Source organism: Vipera ursinii, assembly GCF_947247035.1.
Source record: "Vipera ursinii genome assembly, chromosome: 9".
Classification (NCBI taxonomy): domain Eukaryota; kingdom Metazoa; phylum Chordata; class Lepidosauria; order Squamata; family Viperidae; genus Vipera; species Vipera ursinii.
The window spans coordinates 22,015,581-22,040,640 of record NC_139523.1 but is presented as its reverse complement, the minus strand read 5'-3'; the positions used below and the strand labels follow the sequence as shown (position 1 = coordinate 22,040,640).

Genomic DNA, 25,060 nt, shown 5'->3' with positions numbered 1-25,060 from the left:
GTCATGCCGGCCACATGACCACGGAGACGTCCTCGGACAAGCGCTGGCTCTTCGGCTTTGAAACGGAGATGAGCACCGGCCCCTAGAGTCGGAAACGACTAGCACGCATGTGCGGGGGAACCTTTACCTTTATCTATAGGAAATATCAATTGTGAATGTGCAGATGGCCCTACAGTCTCTGGGCTCTTGCAAAGTCCTGGATGCAGGGTCATGAAAGGCCAGCAAGGAAAATACTCAAGGTCCTAACCCACCCGAGAACATACCATATCTTTAGGGAAACACCCCAAAGGGAACATGTTTGCTACGTCTGCTCTCTTATTCACAGTATGCCAAACTTACTGGGTGAAATCTTTATCGTACGCGTGCCAGCTTTGCTGGATGGCTTGCTTATGTAACCAGAAAGAATAAATACAAGGATTTCTTGTCGTTCGGGCTGCTCTCATTTAGAGGAGCCCGTCTTTTTGTTCAGCTGAATGAAAACGTAAAGCTTGAAGGCAACTTCTAGTTTCCTGTATTTTTACCAGCAAAACCTCAGAACCTGCATATCAGCATTCGCATCCGCCAGTAAGAAAAATATAACTAAAAATCCACCTTTTTTTTTTAACCTGTTTCACCTAAACCAGGTGTAGGCAACCTCGGCTCTTTTATGACTCATGGACTTCAACTCCCAGAATTCCTGAGTCAGCGACTCAGGAATTCTGGGAGTTGAAGTCCATGAGTCATAAAAGAGCCGAGGTTGCCTACCCTGACCTAAAACTAAAGCCAGGGCTGTTTAGCTTTTTTTCCCTGAGACACGAGCGCCTCCTAGTGGACAGTTTCACCATTTTTTCCATTCAACCGAGGAAACGGATTGACAAGTATTCAGATCCAAAAGGCTAGTCAACTTGATTTAATTCTAAAAGTCCTGCTTTCTCCACTGTTTCTAAGGTTTTGAACAGAAAAAGACGGTACAGTACTGCTGAAGAAGACGTGTACATCTTCCTCAAGAGAAATAAGTTAGAAAAGTCGTTAAAAAAAACAACAACCCTCTTTCCAAAATGACTAGGGCGATTATGCTATAATGCACTGGTTCCCAATCTATGGTCAGAGGGGGCCTAGTGGGCCATAGCAATAGCACTTAGAATTATATACTGCTTCAAAGTGCTTTATAGCCCTCTATAAGCGGTTTAGAGAGTCTACACATTGCCCCCAGCAAGCGGGGTCCTCATTTGACCGACCTCGGAAGGATGGAAGGCTGAGTCAACCTTGAGCCGGTCAGGATCGAACTGATGGCAGTGGGCAGAATTATCTTGCAATACTGCATTCTAACCACTGGGCCCCGATGTCGTCACAGGGAGTCCACAAAGCTTTGAAGAAATGTTATGATTTAAATCTTGAGTTCAGTCTTAGGGGTCCGTGGCCGTGGCCACAAAAGGTATTTGAAGGGGGCTTATGGTGAAGAAAAAGGTCGACTACCACAACTGTAATGCATGAATGCCGATCCTGCAGTCACTGTCCAAAACAGGGAAATGGGATGGCTGAGAGATGTTTGCCGATAGCAATGGTTGGGAATTTCCAGGCAGAATAATCAAATCAGGGTAATCCATCCAGGAAAAAAAAAACAACACAAGTTATGACAACATTCCTAAAAACATCCTGACTGTCCTCCCCCAAAGGGTTTTTGCTTTTGCTCTGTTGGGAGGCAAGCTGGCTGAAGCATCAGAACTGTGAGTGAGCCAACGTCTCCTTCGTTCGGCAACGTGGAAGGACAGCGTAGACCCCGTTGCATTGGGCCTCTTAGACTTAGAAGCCCACCCTGCGGTTTTGGATTCCACCAACTGAACAGCGCACATCAGATACGGCCCTAGAAGAGGACAAAACGCACCACTCAGGAAGATGGAAATGGATTTAGCTGGGTAAAAGTTAGAAAACATCTCACTTGGTGCCTTTCCTACTAGCAAAAGAAGTTTTGAATGCTGCAACGCAAGACCCAGGCTGCCCATAGACACCACAATTTCGCCACAAATGGGTGGATAAAAATTCTGAAATCTCAAGGTGGACCTAGAACCAATTGGTTCTAGATCGCGGCTCTCCACACCTGGCTCCTTCAAGATCTGGGGACTTCAACTGTAGAATTCCCTTAGCCAGCATGGGGGGGGAGAGAGAGAGCATGGCTGGCTGAGGAATCCTGGGAGTTGAAGTCCACAAAGTTGCCAAGTTTGGAGACCCGCTGTTCTAGATTGTAGTCTACTTACCGGCTCCTGGACTGTCTGCAAGCAACTCAGTGGCTGGGATTCCTGTCGCCTCTTCTCAGACGGAGAAGCTGCCGAGCTGCTCCATGAGGTGATGGACGGAGGGTCTTCTTGAGGAAGGCTCGGCAAGGGGCGATCCCTGATCCAGTGGGTCGAAGCTGACATGATCTACATGGGCACCAGAAGGAATGGATTGGCATGGTGAGGAGATACCTGGCATCAGCGTCAAGCCAGGGATAGGCAACCTTGGCTCTTTTATGACTTGTGGACTTCAACTCCCAGAATTCCTGAGCCAGCCGTGCTGAGGGGAAAGGGAGAGGTTTCCAAGCTGAGCCAGGCTGGCTCAGGAATTCTGGGAGTTGAAGTCCACGTGTCATAAAAGAGCCAAGGTGGCCTACCCCTGGCTCTAGACACCCAGGGGTCCTAGTCCCATGACAAAATGCAGGTAGTCCTCAACTCACGGCCACAACCGGGCCCCAAAGCCAAGTAATTTTTTTTTGCCCCTTTTTGTGACCTTTCTTGCCACCGTTGTTAAGGGAATCACTGCAGGTGTTAAGTTGGTGACACGGTTGTTAAGGGAATCTGGCTTCCCCATGGACTTTGCTCGTCAGAAGGTCGTAAGGGGCAACACTGCAATCGTCATAAATATGAGCCGGTGTTTGCACGGTGTTTGAATTTTGATCATGTGACCGCGGGGGATGCTGCCACGGTCGTTAAGTGTGAAAAATGGTCATAAGTCCCCCTTTTTCCCCAGTGCTATTGCAATGGTCACTAAGTGGTCTGTTGTAAGTTGAGGACTCCCTGTACTTCATTTCACTTACCTGGTAGTCTGGGAGGGGAAGAGCTGGGGTCTTCTGCTGCAGGAGGTCTAGTCTTGGGGGTACCGGAGGGGTTTGCAACATGGGGTCTAGATCGGGACAGGGAACGGGATCCGCTGTCTGGAGTAGAAAAGGGAGAAAGGGGGGATTCATTCCTCTCTCCCCACCGATTGAACATCCAGAGGGACAAGCAAGCTGTCACGCTCCCAGTCCAGGCAAACCAGGAAAAACGTTCTGATGGATCAGGGCCAGTCAAAGAAAAGGGGAGGGGGAGGGAATATCTCAGTAATTTCTCCACCGGTTCAGCCGATTGATGGGGGTCTCTGTTTCCACAGAGGGGGAAAAAAAACCCCGGCAAGGCAAAGAAAGAGCCAGTTTGGAGTAGTGGCTAAGTCACCAGGCTAGAAACTGGGAGGCAGTGAGCTCTAGCGCTGCCTTAAGCATCAAAGCTGGCTGGCTGACTTTGGACCAAGCACCAGGCGACGGAGAGTTCTAGTGCTGCCTTAGGCATGAAAGCTGGCTGGCTGACTTTGGACCAATCACCAGGCGACGGAGAGCTCTAGCGCTGCCTTAGGTATGAAAAAGCTGGCTGGGTGACTCAGGGCCAGTCACCAGGTGACTTGAGAGTTCTAGTCCCACCTTTGGAATGAAAACAGGCTGGGTGACTTTGGTCCAATCACCAGGAGACGGTGAGTTGTAGTCTCACCTCAGCTATGAACGCCAAGTGGGGGGATTTGGGCCTGTCCCTCTTTCTCAGCCCCACCCACCTCACCGGGTGGTTGTTGTGGGTAAAAAGAGGAGAAGGAAGGAATATTAGACAAGTTCAATGCATTGAGTTATTTATAACAATGATAAAAGTGGGGTATAAACTAATAACATAAAATTAAATTAAACAAGGAGACCGACATGGAGTGTTGAGGAGGTTGCAACCTAGGATGGGATAAAAACATCAAGGTGCCTCTGGTGGACATGCATTCAGACTCCGTCTTATGTTACCTGGCTGGACTATGCATCACGTATCTTAAAAGGGGCAGGGTTCCAATGCTGCGGTCCTGGCTGCCACCTTTTGACCCCCTCCCCTTCCCCAGTGCCCCTGGGACGCAACAGAGATGCCCCTCAAAAACCTTCCCAAGGCTCGCCCGTCTCATCTCGCACTGACCCCTTGAGTCTGGCGCATGAGCACCAGCTGTTGTAACACCATGTCCACGTCTTCCAGGTCCCCCTCGTCGCTCTCGTCCTTGGGTGTCGGGCTCCCCTCCTGGGAGCCGTAAGGGCTGACCTCCACCTCTTCATGGCCCCAGATCGTCTGGCGACAAAAGGGGCAGGTGGGGGATTTTGAAAGCTGGCAAGAAGCAGAGAGGGTCCCGTTAGGATTTGCCGCCCCATGACGCAACCCTGCACCAGGAACAAGGTCCGCCCAGTGTCAGGTACGAACAAACAGCTCCTCACACGAAGAGTTCAGTTAGCTACTCTATTGCTTATGCCTATTTACAGGAATCTTCCCAGATTGGCAGTTTGCTCCTGGGCCAGATTGGAGAAGATTCAACAGCATTCAAGGTGGGGGAGGTCAAATCTTGCTCTCTTGTGCCTATGTAAAGATTCCAGACTAATTCCCTACTTGACTCCTTCTTCTGGCTCCACCGGTCTCTCTCCAACACCCAAGGGGGGAAAGGAAGGAGGAAAGAGAAGGGGTCTGAAGAAACAGAACTTCTTCCGTGTTCTTTCCACCACAAGTGAGCCCTCTTAACCCCCAAACCCGCAACGAAAACTGGCTTGTGGGAATAGTCCTCCCTCCTGGGTTCTCCTGAAACTGGAAACTCCAGAAAGAGAGTTTGTGTTTGAGATAGATGGAAAAAATTTAAATCTTAATTTTGGGATTTGCTGATTAGCTTGTTGCTATGGAAATGGCTACTATTTGCTAAATGTAGGCAGTCCTTGACTTACCACCAGAATTGGGAGACGAATTTCTGTTGCTAAGTGAAACATTGGATAAGTCAGCTTTGGCCCATTTTACGACCTTTTTTGCCACAGTTGTTAAGTGAATGACTGCAGTTGTTAAGTTAATAACATGGTTGTTAAGTCCATCTGGCTTCCCCCATTCAGAGGGTCACAAAAGGGGATCACATGAACCCGGAACTCTGCGACCATCATAAGTGTGAGTCAGTTGCAAAATGGCCGAATTTTGATCACGTGACCGTGGGGATGCTGGAGCGGTCACAAGTGGGGAAATTGGTCATCAGTCACTTTTTTCAATACCGCTGTAACTTTGTTCAGTCGCTAAGTGGAATGGGTGTAAGTCGAGGACCGCCTGTGTTTGACTGCACTGGAAAAAGTCGGAGCTCAGTGCTTTTTTTCGCTTTTCCTCTTGATCCCTCGCTTCTCTTACCCCCCCTTCCCCCCCACTTTTCCTATTCCCCTACAATTTTTCTTTTCATTTGTATTTTATATCATGGATCCTCTTAATGAAAAGATTCTGAATAAATAAAAATAAAAACAAAAACGAAACGAAACGGAAAGAGAGGGCAGGGAATCACCTGCCATGACTTAAGGCACTCCCGGCAGAGAAGATGCCCGCAGGGCCGAATCTGGACATCCTTGTTGTTCTCGGCGCAGATTTTGCAAAGCTGGAAGGTGGATTCCACCTGGCTGTAGAGCTCATACTGTTCCTGTCGAGGAAGAAGAGGCAGGCCGAAGGTGTGAAAGCGGAGTCAAAATACAGAGGTACCTTGGTACTCATCCCTAATTGTTTTCCGGGAGGTGCAAGGAATACCAAACAGATTTTTCCCATCAGGAATAGTGAGCGGAGATAGCGAGTCACACAAGGCAGCCGACAGCGAGAAGGGCTAGTCTGCCCGTTGAGTACTAAACAAACGACAAGTACTGGGGCAAAATTTTCATGTCAAAGTGCTTTGAGTACCAAATTCGAAGAGTTTCAAAGCAGTTGAGTACCGAGGTACCACTGAAGTGAGAATGAGGAATTTTTTAAAAAAAGAAAACTGCTTTCCTCTTTTTTTCATTCTCTTCTCCTCCTCCTCTCCTCTCTGCCCTTTGTTCTCTTCTCTCTTCCCTTTCCCTGTTCTTCTTCTTCTTCTTCTCTTCTCTTCCCTTTCTCTTCTTTTCACTTTGCCCTGTGTTCTCTTCTCTCCAATCTCTTCACCTCTCCCCTTTCTCTTCTGTTCTTTTCTCTCTCCCCTTTTCTTTCTTCTTTCCACTTCTATCTCTGTCTGTGTGTCTGTATGTCTGTGTGTCTGTGTGTCTATCTATCTATCTATCTATCTATCTATCTATCTATCTATCTATCTATCTATCTATCTATCTATCTACCTATCTATCTATCTATCTATCTATCTATCTATCTATCTATCTCTTTCTATCAATAGTATCTATCATCTATCTTCTCTATCCATTCTCTCTCTCTTACTATCCATCCTATCTATCTATCTATCTATCTATCTATCTATCTATCTATCTATCTATCTATCTATCTATCTATCTATCTATCATCTATGTCCTCTTTCTGTTATTTATCTATATTTATCTATATTTTTATCATCAACTGGAAAACTCCTGAGGGTTATGGCATGAACGGTTCCTAAGAGGGTGCGACTTTTAGCTATTCCAGCTGTAACACCTTTATGTACACAACACCTTCAGGCTTGTAAGGACTAACTTACTTGCGAGACCTTAATTCGGTTTCGAGCGGAGCCTTCCATCAACTCTGCCAGATCCGGATTCACGTTTTTCCCATCCGGATACAGGTAGCTACAGGATTAGATGGAGCACAGAGATACCTTTCAAACCACTTTTTCAACGTCAGCAGCTTTGAGGTGTGTGGACTTCAACTCCCAGAATTCCTAGCTGGCTTCCTTTGGCCCAGTCCGTTTCTCTTTCAGCCCAGCTCACCTCGCAGGGCTGTTGTTGTGGGGAAAATAGGAAGGAGTATAGGCCGACTTACGACTACAATTGAGCCCAACGTTTCTGTTGCTAAGTGAGACATTTGTGAAGTGAATTTTGCCCCATTTAAGGACCTTTCTTGTCACAGTGATTAAGCGAATCACTGAAGTTGTTAAGTTAGTGACACGGTTGTTAATTGAATCTGGCTTCCCCATTGAGTTTGTTCATCACATGGTCAGGAAAGGGGATCACAGGACCCCAGGACATTGCAACCGTCATAAATATGAGTCAGTTGCCAAGTGTCTACATTTTGATCACATGATGCTGCAAAGGTGTAAGTATGAAAAATGGTCATAAGTCCCTTTGAACAGTCACTCAATGAATTGTCGTAAGTGACGGACTACCTGTACTAGGTATATTTGCCACTTTGAATTACGTATGAAGTTATAAAGGCGGAATAAAAAAAAATTCTAACAAATAGAAAAAGAGAACTCTAGAGCTACATTACTCCATAAATCCAAATTGGGAACAATTCAAACTCTTCGTTCCGGAGATTTTGCCCATTTAGTTGATCCAGAGGAAAGCTATCAGGACTCTCTTATGGATTTCTGATCAAGGATAATCCTCTTACATCCACTTGCATCTCGGATACTCACAAGCCTTCCTTCTGTCCATCCACCAAGGCCTGGAAGAGGGACTTGTTCTGTGGGATGGTTTGCAAGATGCCTCCATCCGCCGTCACGTAGCCGATTGCCCACTGGCCCAACCGGGTGCAACTGAGCCGGAAAATGTAACTGGGGCAGAAAGACAACAAGAACTGAACCTGAAATTGGGGTGGTACGGAGACCACAGGGGGAGCTCTGGCTATTAAGAATGCTTTGCACCCAAGCCAGTTTCAACCCGAGTGTTGGCAGCGGTTAATCTAGGAAAAGGCAAGCTTCCTGCAGAATCTGTGGTTCTCAAACGTGGCCACTTAAAGATATTTAGACTCCCAGAATTCCCCAGCCCAGGTCACATGATCACAATTTGCAATCTTCCCTGCTGGCTTCCCAAAATGTCAATGGGGAAGCCGGCGGGAAATCGAACGTTCGGATCACATGAAGCCCTCACACAATGACCCACAGTGATTTGCTTAATGATGCTGACTGGGGACTGCCAAAACTCCTGTTGCTAAGCAGCGAGGCTACGTAACATTGTGCTTCATGACCTCATTGCTGAACAATGGAAACTGGAGTCCCCATGTCCATCGTTAAATGAGGACTACCTGTAACAAGTTCTGTGCAGTTTTACAGTGCTTCCAAGAAAGATTGATTTTTTAAAAAAATATTCTATTAAAGTTTATTGTCTCATCAACTAGCAGGGGCCTGAGACAACAGCTCTTTTGAGATTCAACCCCCTCCTCCCCAGTTTAATAAAATCCATAAAGTTTACCTGCCAGGTTTGTTGACATATGCCTGTAACCGTGCCTTCACCTCGTCATAGGTGAGGAACGCCATGTAACCTGGATGTGTTACTGCTAGATACGTCCAGTTCTTCAACAGGGTTGGCCAAGGCTATGAAGAGAAAATGGGAGATGAATTAGACGGGGAAGCAAAGCAGATCATAGAAAATGCCATCTTAAATTCAGATTCATGTTGTACAGCGAACAGCTTGTCGCAAGGAAAAGAGAATCAACTGACTAGTTTAGAGCATTAAAAAAAAGAATTTGCCTTGAGATAAATCACAGTTTACTCTTCACAGTTTTCTCATTCTACACAGCTGCTTGAGCCTGACGACGTTGATCATTTTGTGAAGTGTTGCAGGTGTGAACAACAGGACCCACACGTGCAGAATTTGAGCTAATTACTTTAAAATGTTCTGCCTAGAACAGAGGTCCCCAACCATGGCCACTTTGCCACTTGTGGACTTCAACTCCCAGGATTCCTCAGCCAGCCATGCCAGCCAGGACTTGTGGACTTCAACTCCCAGAATTCCTCAGCCAGTCATGCTGGCTAGGGAATTCTGGGAATTGAAGTCCACAAGCCTTAACGTTGTTAAGATTGGAGATCCCTGCTGCAGAGGTATCTCCCAGTCTGGCAAACAACTCCTGGGAACAATTAGAGAAGGCTCCAAAGGAACTCAAACCGGATCAGTCTAAAAGCTCTTTTGTGCTTGTGCAGTGACTCCAAATTAACTTTTCCCTTGATTCCTCCTCCCTGCCAGGGCTGGGTGCGTCCTATGATGTGTTGAAACTCGGAGCTCTTTGTAAAATGCATTTATTTATTAAAGGTACACACTGCTCATCTCGCCTGGAGGCGACGGCAAGGTGCTGCAAACTCAGAGAGCCGGAGACGATGGTAGAACGCCACTTTTTCCACTGTGGTACCACCAATTGGTTGTGTGGCTGAAGAGTGGGGGGAGCGCCCACTTCCTCTGGACCTCCCGCTTTCCGCCCCCAGCCAGCCCTGCCCTTCTGCTAGCCTGCACCCACAACCGCTCGGCTGGAAACGTTGCCTCTATTCCTTTGGCCCTGAGATGTTAGGATGGCCCAGAGACCCACTCTCTTTTGTTCCCCTTTGATGGGTCTTTCTGGAAATCCCCGCAAAGGGGTCAGTTCCGATGAAGCCACGGATTTGAACCCGGCGGTTCTTTGACACACTTTCTTGCGGTTTTACTTTGGTGTCTTGAGCCAGGAAGAGCTGTTTATTGAGCATCTCAATTTTCAACCCACACGTTTGCAGCATGCAAGCTTGTTTTTCCTCTTTCAGTAATGGAAACTTTGCCGCTCCGGGTTTGAGGTATTGACCCTCACTTTCCACCCACCCTGTCAGCCTAGGAGGGTGGACTTTATGAAGCCACATCCTGCCCGTGGTCAACAGCTCTCTCGACTGATGGGCAAGAGAGAAGAGAGAGAAACAACAACAAGGATTGACAAGGCTGCTGTCTTCACCCCCAATTCAGCTCGCTTGCTCCTAAATTTGTCTCCATTTCTTCTTGTTTCAAACAGTTGGATAATTTTCCATGTATGCCATGTTTCATTGTCAGTGTTAAATATAAACATGGCTTGGTTTGGTGGTGAAGGCACCAAGCTACAAACTAGGAGACTGTGAGTTCTAGTCCCACCTTAGACATGAAAGCCAGCTTGGGGGGGGACTTTGGGCCAATCACCAGGAGACTGTGAGTTCTAGTCCTACCTTAGGCATGAAAGCCGGCTGGGGGGGACTTTGGGCCAATCACCAGGAGACTGTGAGTTCTAGTCCTACCTTAGGCATGAAAGCCGGCTGGGGGGGACTTTGGGCCAATCACCAGGAGACTGTGAGTTCTAGTCCCACCTTAGGCATGAAAGCCGGCTGGGGGGGACTTTGGGCCAATCACCAGGAGACTGTGAGTTCTAGTCCCACCTTAGGCATGAAAGCTGGCTGGATGACCTTGAGCCAGTCCTTCTCTCTCAGCTTGGCCCACCTTACAGGGTTGTTGTTGTGGGGAAAATAGGAGGAGGAAGGTGTATCAGGTTATGTTTATTATAAAAAATAATAAAGGTGGGATGAAAGAAAAGTTAAATGAATATAATTAAATAAATAGCTTCCCATGACCTACCTGGAATAGACGAGTGAAGATGTCAAATTCAAATACGGAGATGTGGCCACTGCAGGTCAGGTCAATGGTGGACTTCAGAGCAACGGCCATCGGACCAGAATCTACTGAATGAACCTGCTGGAGACCTTTTTGAAATTCAGACCAGGAAACCAGGCTCCTACGGAGAAGAAAGAATGAAAGGTTACAGCTGCCAAAAAAGCCAACCCAGTCCTAAGCTGCATTAACAGAGGAATAGAATCAAGATCACGTGAAGTGTTAACGCCGCTTTACAATGCCTTGGTAAGGCCACACTTGGAATACGGCATCCAGTTTTGGTCACCACGATGTAAAAAAGAGGTTGAGACTCCAGGAAGAGTGCAGAGAAGAGCAACAAAGATGATTAGGGGACTGGAGGCTAAAATGTATGAAGAACAGTTGCAGGAACTGGGAATGTCTAGCTCAGGGGTAGGCAACCTTGGCTCTTTTATGACTCATGGACTTCGACTCCCAGAATTCCTGAGTCAGCATAGCTGAAGTCCATGAGTCATAAAAGAGCCGAGGTTGCCTACCCCTGGTCTAGCTTAATGAAAAGAAGGACTAGGGGTGACATGATAGCAGTGTTCCAAAATTTGAGGGGCTGCCACAAAGAAAAGGTGGGAGGTGGGTTTCAAGCTATTCTGCAAAGCACCTGAAGGCAGGACAAGAAACAACGGATGGAAACTCATCAAGGAGGGAAGCAGCCTAGAACTAAGGAGAAATTTCCTGACAGTTAGAACAATTAATCAGTGGAACGACTTGCCTCCAGAAGCTGTGGGTTCTCCAACACTGGAAGTTTTTAAGAAGACATTGGACAGCCATTTGTCTGACATCATACAGGGTTTCCTGCTTGAGCAGGAGGTTGGACTAGATGGCCTCCAAAGGTCCCTTCCAACTCTATTATTCTGTTTGTATGGCAAACCGAGAGTGGGACCAGGAGGAATTGTGAAGTGGACTGAAGTGGTATTTATGCATGTTTCAGCATCCCGTGAAGAACTGTGCAGAGAGAAGTCTGAAAAACGTCCAAGAAAGTGATATGTAGATCTCTTTATAGATCTTCCATTCCCAAGGTCATTAAACCTTTTCAGTTCAAAGGTTGATGCTCTTTCTTGTTATGGTCGACACGTGCACGCGCACACACACACATACAGAGTGCCTCGCAAGGATTTATGAAAAGGTAATAACTTATTTATGTTTTATTTTTCTAGGCTGATAGGCCCTTTCCATCCAACGTCAACTCCAAGAGGCTTCAATCCTATCGATTCTAGATAAACAGGATTATAAAGTAGTGGCTATCACCAACCGTAGCATCATAAAACATCAACAGAAAATGCACTTAGAATCCAATCCAAGCCGAAGAACAACAATACTCAATCGTGCTCGTTAATCAAGAGAGAATCCAAATCAATTTGGACTTTTAAAGGTTTGTTGAAATGATTTTGTGTGGCTTTTCCCAATCCCGATAGAACTGGGGCGAATTGAAAGTTTTTCCAGAAAAAAGACCAAGCATCATGAAAGCTCACCTCAAAAACTGTGTGAATAACGTTTATTTATTCATTTATAAAATCTATCAACCGCTCATCTTACTACAAGATAACTCTGGGGGGCTTACGATCCTAAATCCTCCACTTACAACAATTCGTTTAGTGACTGTTCAAAGTTACCACAGCACCAAAAAAAGCCACTCAGGACTATTTTTCAGACTTACAACCACAGTCAGGTGATCAAAATTCGGACGCTTGGCAACTGACTCATATTTATGACCGTCGCAGCATCCTGAGGTCACGTGATCCCCTTTGGCGACCTTCTTCCAAGCAAAGTCAGTGGGGAAGCCAGACCCGCTTAACAACTGTGTTACTCACTTAACAAGGGCAGCAATGCACTAAGAACCGTGGCCAAAAAGGTCGTAAAATGGGCCAGAACTAACTTCACAAGTGTCTTGCCGAGCAGCAGAAATTTTGGGCTCAACTTATGTGGTCGTAAGTCAAGGACTTTCTGTACTATTGGTGGAAACAATCTCATCTCCTGGGAAGGAGTTGCCAAGGTCTTGTAAAACTGGTTTCGGGTGCTCACCGTTCCCTCCAGGTGCCCCCTCCAGAAAACCTGGGCCTCTTGCTTGCTCAGCTGGTACGTGCTGCCTTGGTCCTCCCTGTTGGGAAACACGGCTTGTAGTTCAGCCAACATGTGACTGAAGATCAGGGAAAGCTTGGTTAGATTCCTCCTGCAAGCAGAAGTGAAGGAAAAGTTGAATTAATGTTAATACCACACTTGGAAGACTGGATCCAGTTCTGGTCACCACAATATAAAAAAATAGGTTGAGACCCTAGAAAGAGTTCAGAGAAGAGCAACAAAGACGATCAGGGGACTGGAGGCTAAGACATGAGGAACGGTTGCAGGAATCAACTGTTAAAAAGATCCATTTTACAGACAGGGTAAACGTATCATACGCTTGACCATCCTCATCTGATTTATCCAGAAGTGGGCAGCATGCAACCCCAATTTCTTTCTCTTGCAACCGTTTGAAACAAGAAAAACAAGGGGAGCACTTATATTAATATTATATTATATTATATTATATTATATTATATTATATTATATTATATTATATTATATTATATTATATTATATTATATTATATTATTATATTATATTATTATATTATATTATATTATATTATATTATATTATATTATATTACATTATATTATTATATTATATTATATTATATTATATTATATTATATTATATTATATTATATTATATTATATTATATTATATTATATTATATTATATTATATTATATATATTATATTATATTATATTATATTATATTATATTATATTATATTATATTATATTATATTATATTATATTATATTATATTATATTATATTATATTATTATATTATATTATATTTATTATATTATATTTATTATATTATATTTAATACAGAATATTTATATTATATTCAAAATCATAGTTTGAGACTGAAAAGCCAAAGAATCGGCTTGTCCAAAGAAGCCTGACAAGAAGACCACACAGACATCCTCCCTGTCCTGTTTCCTGTTGACTCAAACTGTTGGTGAAAGCAAACATTGTTGGTTTGTAAACTCTTTGTGGCTTAGCTCAATGACGGGACCCAGGGATCCATGCCTTAGTCCAGGGGTAGGCAACCTTGGCTCTTTTTACGACTCGTGGACTTCAACTCCCAGAATTCCTGAGCCAGCCATGCTGAGGGAAAAGGGAGAGGTTTCCAAGCTGAGCCAGGCCGGCTCAGGAATTCTGGGAGTTGAAGTCCACGAGTCATAAAAGAGCCAAGGTTACCTACCACTGCCTTAGTCAGAAATCTAGGGTTAAGCAAAGCAGGAGTGTCAGTGGGGTTGATGCTGTGGGAAGGTCAAATAAGCCGAGATGGCGGCTGCTACGGTGTGGCCTGGTTTTCAGACCCCCTGCCCCTTGCAGCCACCCCCTTAATAAACCATGGCTTAGCCTGATGTGGGAAGCCAGACAAGGATTGGGAGAGTAATAAATAACAACTGGGCCAACTGACCTGATTCAAACACAGCTACCTTTACTCTTAATTTTGCAAAGAGCAAATAGTTCTGCTACTGTATAAAGAGAAAATTACATATTTTGAGGCAGGTTAATTACTCAGTGCAGACCTAGAGGGTGCCAAAGGTAATTTGATAAGCTGGCACTCCCTTTTCCCCCCCACCCAAAAACCCAGCCTGGTTTCTCTCTCTGGCACCTGTGAATTTAGCTTTTTATCTGAGGGGGCCCAAGGGACGAGAGGAGAGGCTGGTTATCAAACTACCATATCACCATTGATAAAGGAGAAACAGAACATGCCTTCTTCTCCAGCGTTTCACAATGCCTATGTTACTGAGCTATAATTTTTACGCTGGATATGGGGCCAAAGTGACTGAATAACAGAGTTGGAAGGGACCTTGGAGGTCTTCTAGACCAACCCGCTGCTCAATCCTTTAACTAATCAAGGAGAGAAGCAACCTGGAACTAAGGAGAAATTTCCTGAGAGTTAGAACAATTAACCAGTGGAACAACCTGCCTCCAGAAGCGGTGAATGCTCCAACACTGGAAGTTTTTAAGAAGAGAGTGGAAAGCCATTTGTTTGAAATGGTATAGGGTTTCCTGCCTGAGCATGGGGTTGGACTAGATAACCTCCAAGGTCCCTTCCAACTTTATTATTATTATTACCCTGTACAATTCTGGACAAATGGCTGTCCAGCCTTCTCCATTTTACAGTTCTCTGTTGGAAAGGCAGTCTAGGGTAGTGTTTTTCAACCTTGGCAATTATAATAGGGGTGGATTTCAACTCCAAGAATTCCCCAGCAGAAGAGGGAATTCTGGGAGTTGAAGTCCGTACATCTTCAAGTCGCTGACTTTGAGAAGCACTGCACATTAGTGCAAAACAAAGATTTGTTATCCATTTTTCCCTGGATGGAGATACTGAGTTATGATGATGATGGGTTATGATGATACTGGAGTTATTCTACTTTATTAGGACATAATATATATTTATTTTTTTCTATTTCTATTTTCTTTCACTCTTCACTTTGAAATTTGCCTTGCTGTCCCCTTCATTTTCCCTCATCTTCATTAGCTACATTTAAATGAATGAATAAACAATAATTATATACTGTAGCTAATTGAAAATGGATAGTTTTAATATTTTAAAACTATTTTTTTAGAGTTCGCCAAAAGCGACTCTACGCGGCTTGCAAACATTGATGTCAATGCACGTCAAAACATTAAAGCGATAAAGAGAGATCCTGCATTTTAAAAAGTGAAATGGAAATAAAATAAATGATTATATAAATTTTTTTTTTCTTTTTAAGCTACATTTATATTTTGGCCAATAGATTTCTTTTTTCCTCTCCTTGGTTCTGCTGGACTTGGATATGTATGTATTTAAAAGATTTATTTGGCTGCCCATCTTAGGTAGCATCACTCAGGCTAGGCCACAAAGAATATTTAGGCAGATCTTTAATTAGACTTGTTCTTTTTATTAGTTTTGCATGATTGTTATCCATCTCTATAAGGTTTTTTTTTAATTTTGCAGTTGTAATACAGACCCTAAACTTTATTTTTCAAGTTCTCTCCAATCTGTTTCCTTGCAGATGTCTGCCATAACAGTTTAACATCACATATTTCATCTGTTTCTATTATTATTATTATTATTATTATTATTATTATTATTATTATTATTATTATTATTATTATTATTATTATTATTATTTGCTACTACTACTACATCTACAATTAGATTCACCAAGACTGGGGAACACTTCATAATTCAAATCCTAACAATGGGCTGAAGAATTATTAAGCGAGTGCTTGAGGAAACAGGTATATATTTATTTTTGTTTATTAATTTTTTATGCTGCCCAGCTTCCCTCTAAGGTGAATCTGGGAGGCTTACAAATGATAAAATGAGTAAAAAAGATAATCCAAATATTAAAACTACACCCTTTCAATTAACTGCAAAGTATCATTATTGTTTGTTGATTGAATAAATCAACGAATAAATAAGCAATATTTGTATACTGTAACTAATTGAAAGGGTGTCATTTTAATATTTTAAAACTATTTTTTTTTAGAGGTGGTCAAAGGCGACTCTAAGCGGCTTCCAGACATGGATGCAGATGCACGCCAAAACATAAAAGCCATAAAGAAAGATCCTGGATTTTTTTTAAAAAAAAATGCAATGCAAATAAAACGAGTCTTCTTTACCTGGCAGCCGAGCCTTCCTGAAAAATCTCCTCCTTGTCTTTCCCTCTTTTGAACAGCCGCATGGCTTGCTTGATCTTTTCCAGCAGATTCAGGAGGAAGATCCGAAAGAATTCGGATTCCCAGAGCTGGGCCAAACCTGTCGCGTAGTGCTCCCGAATAACCCTCAAGTGGTGGTAAATCCGGGGCAGGAGGGAGGGCAGGTGAGGTGGGCTATTCCGAAGTCCCATCTGAGGTTGGCACACCAGCTGTTGCAGCTTGGTTAACCCCTGGAAGGCTTTCTCCAAGGAACGTTGGGCTCCCGTCCGGCGAGGCATCCAAGCTGGCCCAGGTGCCATTGCCATCTGGAATTCCCAGGTGAGCGAAGGAAGGCGGGAGCTTGCCAGTTTCCTGCTGCCAGCCTGGAGGTTGGCGAGGGCACTGCTGTGCGTGCCAGGAAGGAGCCCAACCAGCTCGAAAGAAAGAAAGGAGGGAGGGCGGGAGGGAACTGGAGGATCACGGTGACAAAGGCGATGGAGGGGTGAAGAGGAGGGAGAGAACGTAAGAGGAAATAATAAACGACTTCAGAGCATCAGAGTCCCGACAACACACACCGGCCACAAAGCAGGGGCTGAAGTCAGCAGTTGGGGTGGACGTGTCGATGCTTGCAGAGAAGGAAGGAAGAGTCAGGCTGGTCGGGCTGCTTCAAGGCAGGCAGTGGGTCCCGTCTGCCAGTTCAGCTTTGGGAACCGGGGACGGGGGTGGGTGGGGGATGCCAGCGCTAGACAAATCTCAAAATAAAAACAATTAATACAACACTCCTGGTCCTGAGAAGGGGGAAGTCTGGAGGCTAGCAACCTTGGACAGAGGTTTCTCCTGGCGTTTCATCCCCAGAGCAGGTCAAGGCCTGGAAAAAAAAAAGTCACATTTCCCATTTGAAAGCCCTTTCAGTAGATTTTAATCAGTGTCTATGTGCCGTTTGTTGCACTGCCACTCTTAAGAGTGGCTGAGTTGTTTTTTTCTTTTTCTTTTTTCCATCCTGCTCTATTTGGGCCAAGTCAAGTGAAGTAGGAGGTGATTCATGGCACGAAAGAAACCAGTGGCTTGACCAAAAAACTCTGTTGTAGTTCAGTTCCCCTCCCCCCACCTCCAAAAAAGCCTGAGCTGGTAAAAAAACAGACAAAATTAAGACATTGTTGTATTAGTTGGTTGCTTTATGACTGAATGGGAAGGAAGGAAGGAAGGAAGGAAGGAAGGAAGGAAGGAAGGAAGGAAGGAAGGAAGGAAGGAAGGAAAGAAGGAAAAAGAGAAAAAAGGGAAGGAAAGGAGAAAGGGAGGGAGGGAGGGAAGGGTTAGGGTGGGAGTGGGAGAAGTGAGGGGGAGGGAGAAAGGAAGACAGGAAGGAATGGAAAGAGAGAAAGTGTGGGAAAGAGAGAGGGAGAAAAGAAAGAAAGAAAGAAAGAAAGAAAAGAAAGAAAGAAAGGAAAGAAAGAAAGAAAGAAAGAAAGGAAAGAAAGAAAGAAAGAAAGAAAGAAAGAAAGAAAGAAAGAAAGAAAGAAAGAAAGAAAGAAAGAAAGAAAGGAAGGACAGGCATTTTAAAATTATTTTTGGACATTTAAAAAGATCCCAAAGTCCTCCCTTTGTGATCTCAGGAGATGGAGGTGTGATGCAGACAAACATAATCCTAGCTTTCCTCCATCAGCCTTAATTATGGGCTGGTCATAATTGTGTCTTTACCAATTGAAAACTGATTGATTTTAGTACAGAGACGTATGTTATGCTATTATTTTGTAAACCATGCTGTTCCTTTTGGTTTTCACCCTTTGTTCCTTGCTTAGAATAGCTTTTCCTGTGAAGAGCAGCTGCAATCATTGTTTAAATAAATAAAAATTAAGTAAACATGAACCAGGGGATCTCAAGCAACGTCAGCCTAAAGTTTATTTTCCACTGCAGCTTCATTGAACAAAACATTTCTGTAAAAAGCAAAGTCCAATATATCTCGAAGTTTCTTGGGCAATGTTCAACAATGACGTTCTTTGATCAATTGCATTCATCACAAAATAAAATAATAAAATAAAAAAATACGAAAGCCGTTTAAAACGTATTCCAAAAAAGCTAGGTATTTTTGTATGCATGTCTACCGAACTTTCAGATGATCGGTAAACCCCTCTTCAGATTATAAGAGTCATGGGCTACTGGTACAGAGGAACATCCACAGGGCGTGTTCAAAAAAAGTCAAAATGGCTGCTTGTGGTGGAGACCATTTTGACTTTTTTGACCTCACCCTTCAGACCCTCCTGCTGTTGCTTGCCAGCAATCTCGACAAGTGGCTAAAGAACGCATTCATTTACCCACACTCGCCCCAGGCTGCAGGGCCATGGTTTATGACAGTCTTCTTCAGCATTGGCAATTTTAAGATGTATGGACTTCAACTCCCAGAATTCTCCAGTCAGCCTGGGGAATTCCACCGATTGAAGTCCACATGCCAGAAAGTTGCTGAGGTTGAGCAACACTGCATTAAACCTAACAGTCCACAAGAGGGCGCAAGAGAATCCAGCTACAGTAGTTGTGATTTTAGTCAACCAAATAAGTAAACCTTGATTTAATCTGGGACGCGGTGGCTCAGTGGGTTAGGACTCTGAGCTTGTCGATCAGAAGGTCGGTAGTTTGGCGGGTCGAATCCCGAGTGCCGTGTAGCAGAGTGAGCGCCTGTTACTCGTCCCAGCTTCTGCCAACCTAGCAGTTCGAAAGCACGTAAAAATGCAAGTAGAAAAATATGGACCACTATGGTGGGAAGGTAACAGCGTTCCGTGTGCCTTTGGCGTCTAGTCATGCCGGCCACATGACCACGGAGACGTCCTCGGACAAGCGCTGGCTCTTCGGCTTTGAAACGGAGTTGAGCACCGGCCCCTAGAGTTGGAAACGACTAGCACACATGTGCGGGGGAACCTTTATCTTTACCTTTACCATAAGCACCCACAAAAAGCAAATCACCAGATTAGCATTGTATTTTGTTTAGTGACTATTTAAGTTACAATGGCACTGGAAAAAGTGACTTAGGGCTGTTTTTCACACTTATGACCGTTGCAGCATCCCCAAGGTCACATGCTCAAAATTCAGACGCTCAGCAAGCGACTCATATTTATGACAGTTATGGCGTCCAGGGGTCACGTGATCCCCTTTAGCGACCTTCTGACAAGCAAAGTCGATGGGGGAAGCCAGATTCGCTTAACGACCGTGCTACTAACTTAACAGCCGCAGTGATTCATTTAACAACAACTGCGGCAAGAATGGTTAGAAATGGGGCAAAACTCACTTAACAAACGTCTGGCTTAGCAGCAGAAATTTGGGGCTCCATTGTGGTCATAAGTCAAGGACTACCTGTACTCTTTTAAAGAGCGATTGGCCAAATCTCTTTTGCAAATGGGGGATGAAATAAAAACGATATTCAGTGAAAAGCCAACCCAGCACGAACTGGGATTTAATCTTTGCCACAGAGGTGGGGGTTCTTGGATAAAGTTCAGCCTGGTCTAAGAATAGCTATTCTGAAACTAAAGTACCTTGAACTACCAGGCATTTTTCTCCCAAGCGGCCGCCATGGAAACCAGTCACGCAATGTCTGTGGTTAGATTGGGACATGATCCCAGAACTTTTGAGATAATCCATCTGGGCAATCTTCAACTTGTTTGCTTCTCTGATTACAAAATCAGCCTTGAGCAAGAATGTCCCAGGAAGTTGAACCTTTCCCTTATGACTCCGAGAACAGGGAGTAGAAAAAAAAGCTCTTTTGTTTGTGTTCCGAGATGCTTCTTTTTCCCTCACCCAAGGCAGTCAGCAGGGCCCTGTTTCTCAACCTCAGCAACTGTAAGACGTGTGGACTTCAACTCCCAGAACCCCCTAGGCAGCATACTAAAGATCTTGAAGATTGTGGACTTCAACTCCCAGAATTACTCAGCAAGCATGCTAAGGAACTATAAGATGAGTGGACTTCAACTCCCAGAACTCCCTTAGGCAGCATGCTAAAGATCTTTAAAATCGTGGACTTCAATTCCCAGAATTCCCCAGCCACCCATGCCTCCATCTTGATTTTTTTGACCAACCCCTGCAAATACTCTTTCCAGGGCACTTTCTGTTCCAGAAGGAAGCATGCTGATAAGTGGAAAAGGGCTTGAAATTCTGAAAATATTTGTGGTTGGCAGATTTGAATGAGTTGAGCCTGCCCTGGGCACATTCACCACATGGCAGCCTTGCCCAAACAGCTGCCAGCCTCAAAATACCAACTTCACAAAAGGTATCTTGTGGGGTTTGTCCTCCACTCCTCCATCTGTGACCCCAGCTTATCTTTTTTTTTCCTTCTGCACAGGTGGACATATTTCCAAAGAGGTTTTGGATCACAGACCAAAATTTCCATTGCTAAGCGAGGTGGTTAGAATAGAAATAATAGAAATAATAGAAATAGAAATAGAAATAGAAATAGAATAGAATAGAATAGAATAGAATAGAATAGAATAGAATAGAATAGAATAGAATAGAATAGAATAGAATAGAATAGAATAATGGAATGGAGGAATAGAATAGAATAGAATAGAATAGAATAGAATAGAATAGAATAGAATAGAATAGAATGGAATAGAATAGAATAGAATAGAATAGAATAGAGTAGAGTAGAGTAGAGTAGAGTAGAGTAGAGTAGAGTAGAGTAGAGTAGAGTAGAGTAGAGTAGAATAATGGAATGGAGGAATAGAATAGAATAGAATAGAATAGAATAGAATAGAATAGAATAGAATAGAATAGAATAGAATAGAATAGAATAGAATAGAATAGAATAGAATAGAGGTGGAAGGGACCTTGGAGGTCTTCTAGTCCAGCCCCCTGCTCAAGCAGGAGAACCTAGATACCATCTCAGACAAGTGACTGTCCAGTCTCCTCTTAAAAACCTCCAGGGATGGAGCACCCACAATTTATGAAGGCAAAGCTGTTCCACTGGTTGATTGTCCTGTCAGGAAATTTCTCCTTAATTCCAGGTTGCTTCTCTCCTTGATCAGCTTCCAACCATTGTTTCTCGTCCTGCCCTCTGGTGCTTTGGGGAACAACCTTGTGGCAGCCCCTCAGATACTGGAACGCTGCTATCGTGTCTCCCCTTTTTCTTCTTTTTTTTAGACTAGCCAAACCCAAGTCCCGTAGCCATTCTTTGTACGTTTGGGGTTTGGTTTTTTGGGGTTTTTTGCCACTATTGTTAAGCAAATCACTGCAGCTGTTACAAGAATCACGCAGCCATTAAATGAATCCGGATTCCCAACTGACTCTGCTCATCGGAAGGCGCCTAGGAAATCGCAGTTGCCGAGCCTCTGGATATTGATCCTGTGGCCATAGGGATGCTGCCATTCTTGTTAAGTCTGAGGACCGGTTACATATCAAGTTTTTTCCCCCCAGTGCCATTGTAGCTTCAAACCGTTGCTAAATGAATGATTGCAAGTTGTGGATGACCCGGCTATGGTGAGCCTCAGGTCCAACTTCAGCACCTTTAAAGGCACAGGATTCCTATCCGAAATTAAAGTGGTAGCCTCAGGCTCAGCTCTGGTGAATCACACAGGTAGGTAGGTGTGCCTTGTGTCACATTTGCCTTGTGGAAAAACCTGGGAGGGTCTTGCAATCCTATTTATCGGTCCCACAGAGGGAACTAAGGGTCTGAGGTTGGATTGGGGCTGATCAGTCTGGATCATCCCAGGCCAGAGAGGACGAACTGAGCTAGAGAAATGGTGTTGTTTCCCCCCCCCCTTCCCTTTCTTGATGGATCTCAGCTGGCATTTTTGGACAAGGCTCCCTGACTAGTTGGGTAGTGAAATGTCTGCAAAAAAAAAAACCCCAACAAGCTGAGAGAGCACCAAGGAGCCCACACAGTCCTCCTCTTCCTTCTAGCACTGAAGATGTTACCTAGTTTGGTAATGAAAGGTCTGCAAGAAAACAATCAAGCTTGGAGAGAGCACTAAGGACCCCACAGTTGAACCCTGAGCTACAAATATTTTCTTTTATCAGCGGGACATAGTTCACTGCACCTGTATAACCAATAGCTCTCCTGAGGTCCCCACCCTTTCTCCATTCTCCTCAGTGAACAATGTACAGTGTGGTTATTTACAAAACAGAAGGAGAAACGAGGTGCAGATACTACAAGGAAACGGAAAACTCACCCTTCTATTTATTACTGTAACCACCAAGGGGAATTATTCTAGTTTCCCTACTATCTACAACAGAGGTTGTGTGCTAAACCTTTTTCCCTGTTCATCCAAATGATGTGTTGAAAAATCGAGGTTTAAAGGGTGACATTTAAAGGATGTTCTGCGAACTGCAAGCTTTCTTTCTTTCTTTTTGAAAAAAAATATTATGGTAGAGGAATCTTGGGTTCCCACATTGGGCTTAAGCCACAATCTACATATATTTGGGGTGGCTTAACATGTGAGTGAACTCAAGTGTTGTTGCGTAGTAGGTTCTGACTAAGTAGCTAAGCCAGGAGGTGTGAAGGGCCTCCCTCGGGATGGCTATGTAATCCTTTTTCTAAAGTTGCTCCACCGCACTCAGGCAGACAATAACACAGGCTGATTCACACGTAAATAAGGAATTTTGTTTCCTAAGAAATGGGAGCATCCTCTACAAATGTTTCTCAACCTTGGCAGCTTGAAGATGAGTAGGCTTCAACTCCCAGAAGTTCCCCAGTCGTGACTTTATCGCCGTTTTTGTTTTCCCCAACGGTGGCTAACTGAATCACTACAGTCATTAAGCAAATCTACAGTTGTTACATTGATAAATTCGCTGGAAACCCGCATAAAGGTTGCAAATTGCAAACAGGTGACTTCAGGACACGACAACCAGTTGCCAAGCCTCGAATTGCAATCACGTGACCGTGGGGGTATGGTCATAAGTGCGAGAACTGACCATAAGGGGTTAACCGTGGGCTCTCTCTGCTTCAGAGAATCCTACCAAGCTTGCTTCAGAATGGACCTCTCAAAGCTACGCAACAGAATTAAGCATTCTTTCTTTCAATTGGATTTTGGCCAGGGAGCCGATCGAACGGCTGGGAAAACACCAGCGGAGAATTATAGTCCCAAAAAGTTCAGGCCATCTCTAGACAAGCCATCTCCTCTCTTTTCAGGACCATGGAAGGCTGCTCTCCAGGCTGGAGGAGATCTGAAGGAGATCCATTGCGGAGTTGTTAAGAGATTCTCCGCCTAGGAAGAACTGGGACTGTCCCTGGATCTTCACCGCCCTACGGTCCCATCAAGCCTACGGTGGTTGTATTTTCTTGGGGGCCTTCCTGCAGCACGAAGATCTTTCTGGGAACCAGGCAGGTCACCCATAGCAAGCACGCCCAGCCGCGCGTCAGGAGGAAACAGCCTGTCAGATGACGATTTGCATGGGCCCTGCTTGGCAAAGCTTATCCAAATGCCTCAAAATGCTTCGGCAAGCATTTGTGCTTGCAGGATGACGCTGCCTCCTCGAAGAGTCCAGTTCCAGCGAACTGGCACAGATGGTGTGAATTCACAGAATTGCTGTCCTGTTAAAAATAAAAGAGAGAGAGAGAGAGAGAGAGAGAGAGAACCCTAAGGTTGCATCATTTCCCTCCCCTGCGGCTGGCCTTAACAAGAAAACACAGGCACAGCTTTGAAAGTAGAAAAAAATATTTTATTGGCAGATTCAAATATAAACACAAGCCCCCCCCGTCTCCTTTGTTCTAACAGGGGACGATCCAAACATCTTTATTTTTCAAGTAATGGTTCCCCCATCAAAGGACATGCGCTATTTATTGAAGGGAAGGGAAGGAAGAGCTACTTAGTGAGCAGAAAAGTTAGTAGCAACAGAACAGAGGGCACGGTACTAAATGAGAAGAATCCTTGGTCTGCCTAGCCCAGTGTTCCCCAATTTTGGCAACATTAAGATGTGTGGATTTCAACTCCCAGAATTCCCTAGATCCGTGGTGGCGAACCTATGGCACGCGTGCCACAGCTGGCAGGCAGAGCCCTCTCTGTGGGCACACACACCGTCGCCCCAGTCCTAGGCCTTCAGCTGGGTTTTATAAAACCTTTTCGCTTTAGGCCTCTGCTGCCATGTGCAAAAAAACCCAATACGGTTCACTCACTCACTCACTCAATCAATTTCAACTTCTCGCAGGAAAAAAAAAGATCTCGCAAAGTTGGAATGGATTGAACATTTTAGTCCCACCCAGTCTGCCTTTACCACCTCAGCCACGCCCACCCGATGGGCCACACCCACCCAATGGGCCACGCCCACCTGGAACCTGAGGATATATAAGTGGGTTTTGGGTTGCAGTTTAGACACACGGTCTCCAAAACATTCGCCATCACTGCCCTAGATAGTACAGTGGCTGGGGAAATCTGGAAGTTGAAAACCATGCATGCTGGATTGACGATTCTGGGAATTGAAGTCCATACATGCTGACTTAGGAAGTTGAAGTCCAGGCATGCTGGCTGGGGAATTCTGGGAATTGAAGTCCACACATTTTAACATTGTGGAGGTTGGGAAACATTAGACTGTTATCTACTACTACCAAATAGGGTTGGGCATCCCATAAGGCAATTCTTCTCAGGATAACCCAGATGGACAACCAAGGGAAACCAAGGTGCCAACTGTGCACTTTTCAGCCCTACACAGGAGGAAGGCGTTTGCAAAGGGAATATCCAATCAGCCTAGCCCTCCGTTTCATTTCACCTAGCCCCTGATGAAGTTGCTTGAATGAGCAACGAAATGTCTTGAGATTACCAAATTAACAAATTCTGCTCCAGTTGCC

The 25,060-nt window shown here is 44.5% G+C and overlaps 1 protein-coding gene across 1 annotated transcript; it reads right to left on the bottom strand.

The window, feature by feature from the left end:
• Positions 1–773: 773 nt before the first annotated feature.
• On the bottom strand, positions 774–16,691 carry CBLC (Cbl proto-oncogene C). Its single transcript, XM_083369394.1, has 11 exons — positions 16,285–16,691; positions 12,608–12,755; positions 10,520–10,676; positions 8,375–8,496; positions 7,600–7,737; positions 6,724–6,811; positions 5,584–5,715; positions 4,209–4,391; positions 3,053–3,169; positions 2,235–2,399; positions 774–1,843 (listed from the first exon to the last, which is right to left on the bottom strand). The coding sequence occupies exons 3-11, from the start codon at positions 10,607–10,609 to the stop codon at positions 1,832–1,834; spliced, it is 1,047 nt and encodes a 348-aa protein (XP_083225520.1). The 5' UTR covers positions 10,610–10,676; positions 12,608–12,755; positions 16,285–16,691; the 3' UTR covers positions 774–1,831.
• Between the last annotated feature and the right edge of the window lie 8,369 nt (positions 16,692–25,060).